Here is a 12,605-nt window from a genome sequence, read left to right as displayed (position 1 = left end):
TACTTGTCTACAGATTTTGTGGTTGTACTATATGGAATATTTCTGGAATATTAGAGCCTACAGATTCTTTTAGAAGTTGGTATCTTCTCAGTTTTCGCTCCATAAAGTGTACAAACGGATTGGATTGTCACCAAAAAACCTAGCAGACCATATGATTCAACTGCTTGGATTCTACAAACAACACTTTAACCTGGAAATGTGTACTTGGATGAAGAAGAGTGAAGGCAGTGCTTGATTTTTTTCCGTTTTGGATCTACACAGTTTTCCATGTTGGAATTATACTCCTTGATGGAATGGGGAAAATTGAGATGATGGACGTTCCTAAATCCTGGAATATAGCCATGCTTTTCTAATTCCTGGAATGTATGGGATGTCATGCAGTCAAGATTCCATTAGCCCAGGGAAAGAGGATTATTATCTTGTTTCTTAAACAAGCTGCTGTCCAATTAAAGGTACTTTAGTTTTGAACACATGGTGACGATCAGTTGTGGATACAGCAATCAAAATTGGCTGGCTGGATGGCTACAAAAGTGAACTGTTGGCGAGCAACTGTGTCTTCCTCATTTGGTGGAATCGTAGAGGATATTTCCTCTTCTGTCAGCTGCCTGATTCATATTTAGGGCTGGAAGTTTTTTGTGAATGTGGATCAATTTATAATTTTCTACTATCTCAAGAAAGAAGTCTGGGGGTTTGAGAGTTACAGTTTGTCTGGGACTGCTTGCTTCCAGTGGAATTATTTTATCTGGTCATTAAGATTTTTTTTTTCCTTGTGGTTCATCTAAGTATCATTTGACACCCTTGCCCATTAAGAAGGTGGATTACCCCCATAAGAGGGGCCAAAATTGGGGAAGTTATGTTCACAATTCTCTCCCTAGATTTAATTGGGATTATAGGTCGTGTTTCCACACTTGCAAAAGGTTGGTATGTCCTGACCTGTGTATATTAGCCCCTCTCCTAACCCAAGTCAAACTTTCTTTTTTTCCCACTAACTCTAGAATTATTTAGTACTAATAGATGAATCAAAGAATAGCTATTAGTTTTCAGCTCTGCTAGCTCTTGTGCCTGCCTTCTGTATCTTCCTAATGGATAAGAACTTTGCATATTTATAAAGTATATCAGCTGTAGCAGTAATTCTCCTAGAACTATTGCCTTTTGCTTCTGTTATATCATTAATAACAACTCTTATTGATTAACATTTGATAGGGTGCTAATTTATTTGTGAAAATTTCTCTTAAGTCTCAGAGGAAATCCTTTTGTTTGTTAGACATTGAAGTATTTATCCAAATCCCAGAAATGTAGTGAATAAAAAAGGAGAAAATCATTTAATACCTTTAAGTAGGAAAGATAATACTGAATTTTTTGGCATGCTAGTTGCTTTTCATAATAGCAGCCAAAAGCAAAAATAGCCTAGGAGGAGGTATGGTTGCTACTAAGTGAAATAGTGGGTGAAACTGAAGATTAGTGGAGACATTTGGAATCTAAGCATGTGTTGGGGACATGGTATTTATTACTTGTAAGATTTGCCATATTCTTCGTTGGAGAGATTCTAATTCTTCTATATTTTTCGTGATTCCATAATCACTTTTGATAGAAGATAAATCCAAAGGTAAGGTTGAGGAGAAACTCAACCTCAAGTTTGATATTTAAATGAAATGGTCTTTTAGGAACTCAGGAAATGAGTTCTAGTTTCCTACAAAAGTAGAGAATTTCAGATTTCTTTGTAGGACTGGAATTGGCTTTTAATATTAACGCATAATTGCATGTATGTAATTGTACATGCAACAGTTTTTGTACTCTTAAGAATATCTTACCTTTAGAATATCTTAGTTCCCAAAGTTGCCTTATTTCATCATAGGCAATTTGAGTATAGCTAAAGCCCTAAGAGAATGTATTTCCTGAAGCCATTAAGTACATATATTAACAAATTGAATCATGGAATAGGCATTTTAAAATTTATGTGGAATTTGATAGCACAAGGAGATAAAATAACTTATTCTTTTAGTAATTAAATTTATCATAGAATAGCATATGGTAACTGAATATTTTGATATCCTAGGTGGTTTTTTGGTTTGCTTTTCTTTTTAAGAGTCCATTTTTATTAGTAAATGTGATTGTTTGGGCACAGCAATTTACATAATTTAGTAATTTTTATAATTACCCAAGAAGTTGAAAGTTAATGAGAGGAAGTTACACTTAAATTTTTTTCTGTTCTTTGAAAATGCCCTCCTATTGCTGGGACATGGGCATGCATTGCAGTGGGGCTTTCATGTCTGTGTAAAAGATGTATCCTGGAAATTTTCCCTAAAATACATTTACGAAGTAAATAAAGTTTGGTATATAGTTTAATCAGATGAACTTTGATATTAAAACCACAATCTCTTCTTGTTCTATTAAATTTAAAGTAAAAAGGAGATGGCATATGTATATTTCTGTATATAAGCCAGAAAATCGCTAATAAAAAGAGCAACTGACTTGCATAGTCATGAAAGCCCCAATATACAATTAAAACTGATTGCTCAGCTGTGAAAATAATTTTTGGAGTCAAGTAAAATGTTAAGCTTTGTTAGTGTTTGCTTACTCAGTAGGTTAATGCTGTTTAGAAAATGACCAGTTGCAAAGACAAAGACAATGCTGAAGTGAATATTTGCATGACTTGCTTTTAGTTTTGCTTTCCCCTTTCTGATTGATTAAATATTTTTCCCCCCTCCTAAATGCAGGGCTTCAGATAACAGGGAGCGTGCTTATGAACATAGTGCCTATGGACACCATGAACGGGGGACGGGAGGATTTGATCGGACAAGACATTACGATCAGGATTACTATAGAGATCCTCGCGAGCGGACTTTACAACATGGGCTCTATTATACTTCTCGGAGTCGAAGTCCAAACCGTTTTGATGCTCATGACCCCCGATACGAACCTAGGGCTCGGGAGCAGTTTACACTGCCCAGTGTGGTACACAGGGATATCTACAGGGATGATATTACCCGGGAGGTACGAGGCAGAAGGCCAGAGCGGAATTACCAGCACAGCAGGAGTCGGTCACCACATTCATCTCAGTCTAGAAATCAGTCTCCTCAGAGGCTGGCTAGCCAAGCGTCTAGACCCACAAGGTCCCCTAGCGGCAGCGGCTCTAGGAGTAGATCCTCCAGTAGTGATTCAATCAGCAGCAGCAGTAGTACCAGCAGTGACAGGTAGGTTAACGGCCTTTTGTTGTAACAGATGAGCTGTTGAATAAATTGTCACAAATTTGCTACAATTAGTGGTAATGATTTTTAGCATATTTTTAAAAGAAAGTAATCTTGGATCATGTATATAATGAATGAAGAAACTTTGTTAGCATTGTGGGCATTGAATTAACCATTCTGCCAAGTACCTGAAGCTAAATGATGATTTGCAAATAGTTTCATCCTCCAGATGTGTTCAATATTAAAATTGCCAGAAAGAAAGAAAAGTGGTAACTTCAGTTGTATGAAGTAAATCTTGTACCACAAAATGTGATGTCTTTTTAAAATTCTTAATTTCTTACATATATAATAGTATCTTATTTCTATTATTTTGGTTGAAAATTTGTAAAAGCTGTTTGGTGAAATACATTGTTGACATGCTTATTATCAATGAGTGAATCAACTTATGAACACGTTTTAACTAATTTTATCATCAAGGTGATAGTCAATTTATAAACTCAAGTAGGAAAACTTTCTTTAAATTCAGGTTGTAACTTTGCTGTTGACTAAGGCTGAGTGAAATAGTTTCATTAGTTAGGATTTTTTTTACAAAGGAGTTTTATTCCAAAGATGAAAACAATAAATTGAAAGTAATCTTAATAGGAAACAGTTTAGAAGTTAGGTATATAGGTTTTGAAATCATAAATCAAGGTAGACAGTAAAGCCTACTACTTTTATAATCTTGGACAAGTTACTTACGCTTTCTTGGCCTCAACTTTCCTATCTTTTACAAGAATCATGCTTCATAAAGTTACTGTGAAGATTAAAATGAAAAAATGTGTAAAGTGCTAAGCTTGATATGCATATATGTTAAATACTGCTTTCAATAATTACTATCTGTAATTATTATTACTACTTCAGATGTTGATAGTCTTTGAGTATTTCCTGTTTCTAGTTTTATTATTCAATTTGTTAATCCCAGGTATTCTGGTGTTAAATTTAGGTGGTGTGTATTTTAAATTTACAAGATACGAATTCTTTGACTTGATCAAAATGCCAGATTATTTTTCCTATGTATTGCCTGCTTAGAATTAAGAAAAGTAAATGATCATGTAGTTGATGAATGGCCCCTTTTAAGCCTTCTAAATTTTCTAATTCAAAATAATAAATGGAAACATTTTATACATCTATTTATCTATCTATCTAGATACAATTCAAACATTCTGGAAGATTAGCATTAATTACAATGAAACAAATTCTTGGTTTAGGAAGTCAGGGGAGTTAGGTTTTGGCTCCAGCTTTGCAGCTCTGTGACATGGGTGAAAACTCTTAACTTCTTTTTATTTCATTTGGTATATTGTTGAGATAAATTGACAATATTCATTTGAATTCTATAAATGGATTATAAAATCTTATGTCTCACTTTCTTTTACATAAAATTATCTAAAATATTCAAGTTTTAGTCATTTTCCCCAGATCTACCTCATTAAAGGGATGGCATCAGAACTTTTTGAAAAGCCAACCAATTGTGAAAATGTTGAAGTTAGACGAGAAACAAGATCTGGGCCTTCAGGGTGGCATTTAACTTTGGTGAGAGTTACACTGGTTTGGGATCTGGCCCTTGGCATCATGGGCTCAGAAGCTTGAACCCTGAGGTGATCTGATGAATTTGATGGAGCTAATCCCTGTTTACATAATAAAAATTAAAAAAATAGTTACATGCTTCTGAAATATTTACAGTCAGATAACTGCCACAAAGGCAGAATGAGCTAGAAATATCTACATGGGAACTAAATTACAACTGTAGAAGATATTTCCTCTTCTGTCAGCTGCCTGATTCATACTTAGGGCTGGAAATTTTTATGGTCTAGGGCTATGAAAGATATGTAGAACTTCAACAAGAAGAAATGAATTTTAGGCTAGACAGGGAACCTTGTGGGCAGAAGGAACAACTTGAAGAGATATAAGTGGGTGGAAGAGTGTTTTGAGAACAGCAAATAATTTAGAATGACTTAACCATGCTAATATTTTTTTTGGTTTTATTCTTTATGCAGAAATGAGCTGTTGAAGGATTTTGAGAAGGGAAATTTGTTGTTGAGATCTGTGCTTTAGAAGGGCATCTGGTGACTTACAATAGGAAAGACAGATTCTCGTTAGGAAACTGTTTCAGTATCTTGGAAAAGGAAGACTTGGACTTATGAGAGTGCATAAGTTGGGACAAATGGGAGAGACAGTGTACTAAGAATCAGATTATTTTGATTTATGAAAAAAGAATGAACTTTTTGAAGATATGACTGAATGATGAGCCTTTCGGTACCATCCTGTAAGAACAGGGCCTGATCTTCCTTTTCACACTGCAGAGCCAACCAAGTGTATTGCCTTTCTCTGAGTATGTGTTCAACAAGTGGCTGCAGCTCTTAGATACAGTTCTTAGTTAACATGAGGGATGAAGCAAAATTGATGTAAATAGTTAAAAGATTTGGTTCTTATATTGTGATTGAAGCAAGTACAGAGAAATAAAATCTTTTGGTGTTCAGATCATATCCATTATCCTTGGGTTCATCCCCCCTTTTTATCAGATGTCCTCTTTTCTTCTATAATTGTATTGATTTCAAAGTGTAATATTTTGAGATATTATGTTAATTCAGAAAGTTTAGTGTCCTTTTGGAAGAAATAAGTTCTTTAATGTAATCTTTAAAACTTGATTGTGAAATAGTGAGATTCCAATCCTTTAAAAATGTTTAAAATCACCATGTTATAGTAGACAAAATATAGCTTGGTTTTATCTATAGAAGCAAGTTTCTATTCTGCCTGTATGAGTGACTGGGAAATTAGTCACCCTCCAACTCCCTTAATTGTTACAGCTTTGGTGAACAGATTCCTAGCAGTGCATTTCAAATAAGTAAACATGGGATTAATGACAGTCAAGTTGTGAAGTCCTTATACATGATACACTTACTGTTTCTGCCCAACTATTCATAGTATTTAACTGCTGAGAACTGGGGCTTCATGGTATAAACTTTTCCTCTGTGCAGCCCTGTGTTGCTGTATGTCTCTTTCTTGATCATTTAGGGAGTCACTTTTCAACATAAAAATTTAAGTACATGAATTCCACCAAAGCATTTATTTTAAAAGCCCTTGGTTGAAGTTCAATGATTTCTATAGTTTCCTATCAATTTTTTTTTCCTATCATGTTGTAAGAATTTTCTTTAATACAGGCTAAAGGAATTGAAGAGTTTGTTGAAAGTAAATTACTTCATCATATCCTTTCCTACTATCTTAAGGTAGTTTTACTTGAGCTTTATTGCCCAGTTTACTTTGATCATAACCAAAGATGATTAGGCCGGCTCAGGTCCCTGAACTTGGATAGAGGGGAAAAAAATTATGTCTTTTTATTAACCTGAAACTGAATTAAGCATTACTTCCCATTATGAAAGTAGGTAACAAAAAAACAGTAGATTAAGTGTGAAATTACTTTGTTCTCAATAAATATGCACAGGTAATTTGCTATTATTATTATACTTTCAGATATCTCAAAATGGGCTTATATTAATCATTTCTGGGAAATAGTTATTAAATGCAGTGTTAGGTATTGTTATTTAATGTTAATAAAAACATTACTGTGTGATAAAAATTTAAAGTATTTTAATAACTGTCAGTATAATTACCTTTTCTTGTTTCATCCCTTCCCTGTCAGTGGGTTACTTCCCTAAGTCTTTTTTTAGGCTAAAGTTAACTTTTGAGTTTATATTCAGCCATCCATTTGTTTAACATATATTGCTTTTTTGTGCACTGAATTTATGAAATAAGATAGCTGGTTGTATGGAACCCCAAGAATAGAGCCATTTTGGTTTAAACACTGGCTATGGCTAATCCAAAACAAAATCTACATATGTCTAATTAAGAGTTAACATGTAATTAAGTTAATCTGGCTGTCAATGGCTGGATGCATGTTTCCAGCTTTATCAGAAGCAGTCTCTTTTTTTGCCCTCTTAAAAATTTTTTTGGGCGTCTGGCTAGCGTTTTCCTTTTTGTTCCTTTAAATCCTTTGGATTTGTCTGAAGAAGAATATGTCAGGTAACTACAGGCTTTTATTCTTCCTAATCACAAAAATAGGCATTTAGATGGAAACTCTTAAAACAAATGCAGTAATGAGCAAAGATAACGACATGAAAATAACTGTAGTGGACAACATCTCATTGTCGTCTCTGTGGCTTTCAATAAGCCATGTGGCCTTAAATTGTGCTTCAGTTTACCTGTTTGAAGAAACAGAATTTTAGAGCAAGCTTTCTTCTTAAGTAGATTTTTTTGGGCAGGGGAGAGGGGCCAGGAAGTAATAAAATTTATTTTAACGGAGGTCCTAGGGATTGTACCCAAGACCTTGTGTGTGCTAAGTGCGCACTCTACCACTCAGCTATACCCTCCCCCTTAAGTAGATTTTTTTAGATTGGGATAAGTTGATATAAAAACTATTTAATGAAATTGCCTCAGTTTTTCCTTGTGTAGTTTATTATATTGTTAGAATTTCTTCTGAATTGTCATAAATTGGAAGATAAAAGGAAGAAGCTTGGAGATGGGCATGAGGAGAAAAAGACACAGAATCAGTTCCAGGGCAGGAAAACTAACATGTGAAATAGTCTTTGTAGTGTCGGTCTAAAGTAACAAGAAAAGCATATAGACTGCAAGCAATCAGACTTTTTCAACTCTAACCCTGTATTAAGATATGGCATGCTTTATGCCCCTGTCTTGTCCAGTATATTAGCTTTGTGTTAGGAAAATTTACTTTTTATTGAAAAGGAAATTAAAAAGATTTATTGATAATATTGTTTGTAGAACTTGTTTGTATATTTCTTTTAAATTATATGTTTTGAATAAAGTATATCAAAAGTTATCTACAACCCTATTAATTTTTTTTCTGCTAGATAATTTAAGAATGTTTTACCTGAGTTATAGTTAAATAGTAATTAGAATATTGAACAAATTCTGGATTTTTACAACATATAAAGTTAAAAGAAATGTGACCCTTTCAACTGAAAAAGGGTTAGCACCAAAGTCCCTAATCTAATAAGCATTTTTTTTTTCCTATGAAGACCAATTCTGCTAATCATTTTGTGAACAATCTAGACGTTATAGATTACAGTTTCCTAGAGGGGGATTTATTCGAATATCCTCTGATCTATGATTTCATGAGGAAGTTTTGCACTTCACTTATTTTAGTTTATGAGAGAGAATTTCCTTTCAAGTTTATGTGGAAAAAATGTCAAACTCGCTGTCACCTGGGAGCTTTGTGAGAGAACATGGGTGAGGCTATTAAAAAGGTGGCTCCCCAGATGTACACTGGGTATGGTGGCATTGCATGTATCAAAGTGATAGTGACAGTGTACTTTCCATTTCTTTTAAAGTATGCTTATTTAGAGTGTTGATTGGGGGAAGGAATGCTCATTTTTTAATCTGTTGTATATAATTTGCTATGATATATATTATGTGCTAGAAGCTGTCAGATGTGGCAGCAGTTTTAACAAATACATGAAGTAAGATTTTTTTTAAAGGTGTTAAAAGAATTAATAATTAGCAGTTTTTTGGGTGATGGTTGCAGTGTTTACTTATAAACACATTTGTCTGAAATTTTATCATCAAAAGTGCTCTTATCTATAATAATGAGTAGTAGACATAATTTTTGGATTTAGTTGGAGATAAAATTTCTTTTGTTGCACTGTGATTCATTATTCTCAGATACATTTTATGGGGTAAAAAATACTTTGTATTCATGTGGGTTTTTTTTGACAGAATAAAGTAATTACCACTAAAACTAATAACTTAATCTCGGAGGAAATGATATAACTGAAGTAAACCGTATCTGGGAAGTTGGTGATTAGAGACCATGATTTTTTTCCTGACTATTCTGTTTGTAGCTGCATAGGATTAAAATGAGAGTAGAAATTAAGTTGGTTTTATTGCATAATACCAACCTTTCTCTTCTTTGCTACTCTGTACCTGTCAGTTTGACATGAATCATTTAAACTAAAATGGGATTTTTTTCTTCTTTGAGTGTGTGAAGAGAAAATACCTGTGCTCAGAGACCACTGAAACATAAATTAAGCTAACTAAAATGTGAAAATCAATGATTAGATATTTATTGATTTTGGGGGATAACAACAAGTGAGGTGTATGTTTTAGAAGCATTCAGAGGTCTTTGAAGGAGGAACAGTAAAGGTTTATCAGATAGTCTTTAAAAGAAGCCAAAGTCAATGGTAATAGTCTTAGGAAGGACTTTTCTTTTCTTTTCTTTTCTTTTCTTTTCTTTTCTTTTCTTTTCTTTTCTTTTCTTTTCTTTTCTTTTCTTTTCTTTTCTTTCTTTCTTTCTTTCTTTCTTTCTTTCTTTCTTTCTTTCTCTCTCTCTCTCTCTCTCTTTCTCTCTTTCTCTCATTGAAGTATGGTCAGTTTACAATGTTTCAGTTTCTGGTGTTTAGCATAATGTTTCAGTCATACATATACATATATATTCCTTTTCATATTCTTTTTCATTATAGGTTACTATAAGATATTGAAGAGTATCTGCAAATCTTGAACTCCCATTTTATCCCTTCCTACTGCCTTTCCCCTCCCTGGTAACCATGAGTTTGTTTTCTATGTCTGTGAGTCTGTTTCTGTTTTGTAAATAAGTTCATTTGTGGGGTTTTTTTTTTTTTTGATCCCACATATAAGTGATATCATATGGTATTTTTATTTCTCTTTCTGGCTTACTTTACTTAGAATGACAATATCCAGGTCCATCCATGTTGCAGCAAAAGGCATTATTTTATTTTTTTATGGCTGAGTAGTATTCCATTGTATAAATATACCACAACTTCTTTATCCAGTTACCTGTCAATGGACATTTAGGTTGTTATTTGTGGTTTTTTTTTTTTTTTTTTGGAAGGGGGAGGTAATTAGGTTTTATTTATTTATTTGTTTGTTTTTTAAGGAGGGTACATGAACCCAGGACCTCATGCATGCTAGGCATGCATTCTACCACTGAGCTATATCCTACCCCCTAGGTTGTTTCTATGTTTTGGCTATTGTAAATAGTGCTGCTATGAACATTGGGGTTCATGTAAAGAAGGATGTTTCCCTACTTTTATCTCTTGTCCCTTATTTTCATTTAAAATGAAAATATTTGCACTCTTGCTTTAAGCCTGAGTAACATTGCATTTTAAATATTCATTTCTGGATTTCACAACCATTCTTTGCCTGTTTTATTATTTTGTCCTTCTGCCTCATTTTTACTTTTTTTAGGTAGTTGATTTTATTTGAGATTTCAAAAGGGAGAATGTCTTGCCAGAAATCAATACTATGAATAAAATGTATTCATTATGCTTGACCTTTCTGGCTATTAAATGAACTTTTTATCTTGAAATTTGCAACTCTTATTTGGCATGGATGGTTTTCTTGACTGTATGATTATTCTTTCCCTAATATATTGGTATCTCAGTTCTTTTAAAAGTTACCTTCTTGGAGGGAGAAGAGTTGGTGGAAAAAAGACAACAGCAGTCATGGTAGCGTGTCTGCAATCCCAGAGAGAACTATTAGATTTAAAATCCACATTAAGTTTTGCCTCATTTTGAGTGGGGCTTCCTTAAGTACTATTTCTTTCCAAAAGAATAATCATTTGCTTATTTCCTCCTTTATGCAGTTTTGGGCTGTTTAGCAGCATGGAACAGATGTTTAGCAGTGTGTGTTTTGGAGATACATACCCCCCCAATATATTAATATATGTGTAATTTATATATATAAAAATATACATATAATTTATTTGCATATATATATATAATTTTTAGTTTTATTTTATTGGTAGTTATTTTTTCCCATTCCCATTAGTGGCAGGCAAACTGAAGAGCCCACATTTTGGAAACACATTCCTTTCTAGACTACTGAATAGTTTGTTATTGGGCAATAAGCTACACACTTCTGTCTTTTGGGATCATGTTAGCCAGCCAAGCCTTTTTTTGTGCTAAATATGGAAAATGGAAATGTTTGCTTTTAAATTGCTCTGGTGGGCTTAATTTCCATTATGGAGATCTATAAATAGATGTTTCCTTTCTGTTTTTCCTTTTTTGTCATGTTCCACATTTCAATAAGGCTCTTGAGAGATGTAGGTGTTATCAGCATTAGTGTGCTGTGTGGAATAAGCAGTTCGTTTTGGAAGCAAATATGGGTCAGCCCAGCACTTGCTCTGTATTGGGAGCTCTCCTTGATTTGAGATCCTCTGCTGTTATGGAAATGAGAACAAGGTAGACTTAGCTCTGAGAACAAACGAGGAGAGCTCATTGTGTGCTGCCTGGGCAGCCAGTGCCTCTGAATATTGTGGGGAAAGCTGGGAACTGCTTGTTTGTGACTCAAACCAGCCTAAACTGGAATCATCCTGTTTGAGTTGGCTGCTTGCCACCTCCCAGAGGCTTCCTCATTTTGCCAGATTTTCTGCCCGGCCTTCAGCCCAGGGGGCGGGATGAGGCGAGGCGACGGGACCAGGCTTGTGTGCTGTGACTGGGCAGGCTGCGGGGAGGAGCCGCTGGGAGGTGGCTGCCAGTTACCCCGGGTCTGTTACTGGCAAGGAGGCCCTTCAGATAAGGGATTGAGGACTCAAAGACCAGAAGCTGGTGTGAGCTCTGCCATTTTCAGTACACATTTTCGTTGTTATTCCCTTATTTTAACTGTAGCTTTGTCTTCTGCTTTTTAGAAACTAAGCCTTGGAAAACAGCTTCTGCCAGAAGTAAAGAAATAAATAACCAACCAACCAACCAACCAACCAACCAACCAACCAAAGTTCCTCAGGAACTTTGCTTTTAGTTGTCCGTCTGTTTGCATAAAGAACTCTCTCATATTCCTTTTCATTCTTTCTACTTGGGTTGTGCTGGGGTTTATTTTGGTTTGATTGATCCTTAGGCGGAAGGAATGAAAATAGATTTTTTGAGGTAAACTTGTGATTTGGTGTCTTGTGAGTTTTAATCTTGATGTAAAATTAAAATGTTGCTTTAGAATTAACAAAAGAATTTAAAGTCCTAAACAACACACTTTAAAATTAGAAATGCTATGTTAAATTGTATCTGACTTGAAAGCAAACTCTTTTAGAAAAATGTTTAAATCGCAAATTTTTAGTGTCATGGCTGCTTTGTGCATATCCCCTTTCTTTGCTTGCCTCTTTGAGAAATAAGGGAATTAAATAGGGAAATAACGGAGCTAAAAACATGGCCTAATTCCTGTCACCAAAATAAACCCCAGCACAACCCAAGTAGAAAGAATCAGAGAACACCTGAAAGTAACTAAGAAATTTTAAAGCCACAAATAAGAGTACATTTATTTATTTTTGTCTGTCAATGCCAGGGCTACATAGAAAATGTAAATTTCATAACCTTGCTTATGTTTTAAACTTTTAGAATGAGATTGAAACCTCTGCTAATC

The 12,605-nt window shown here is 34.4% G+C and overlaps 1 protein-coding gene across 3 annotated transcripts in view; it reads left to right on the top strand.

Annotated features, from left to right (window-relative positions):
• Window positions 1–12,605, top strand: part of SPEN (spen family transcriptional repressor) — a 76,270-nt gene that overhangs the window by 22,555 nt on the left and 41,110 nt on the right. For 2 of the 3 annotated variants that reach the window (XM_064494029.1, XM_011000887.3), the window contains exon 3: window positions 2,718–3,194. In XM_064494029.1, coding sequence (XP_064350099.1) covers window positions 2,718–3,194 — 477 coding nt within the window. Of the gene's footprint in view, window positions 1–758; window positions 918–2,717; window positions 3,195–12,605 lie in introns of those variants that run through there. The other variant, XM_031464135.2, reaches the window with a different exon arrangement.

The sequence above is a fragment of the Camelus dromedarius genome, chromosome 14 (assembly GCF_036321535.1).
Source record: "Camelus dromedarius isolate mCamDro1 chromosome 14, mCamDro1.pat, whole genome shotgun sequence".
Lineage (NCBI taxonomy): Eukaryota > Metazoa > Chordata > Mammalia > Artiodactyla > Camelidae > Camelus > Camelus dromedarius.
Note: the sequence above shows the minus strand (reverse complement) of the source record. Positions and strands in the feature narration are given on the sequence as shown.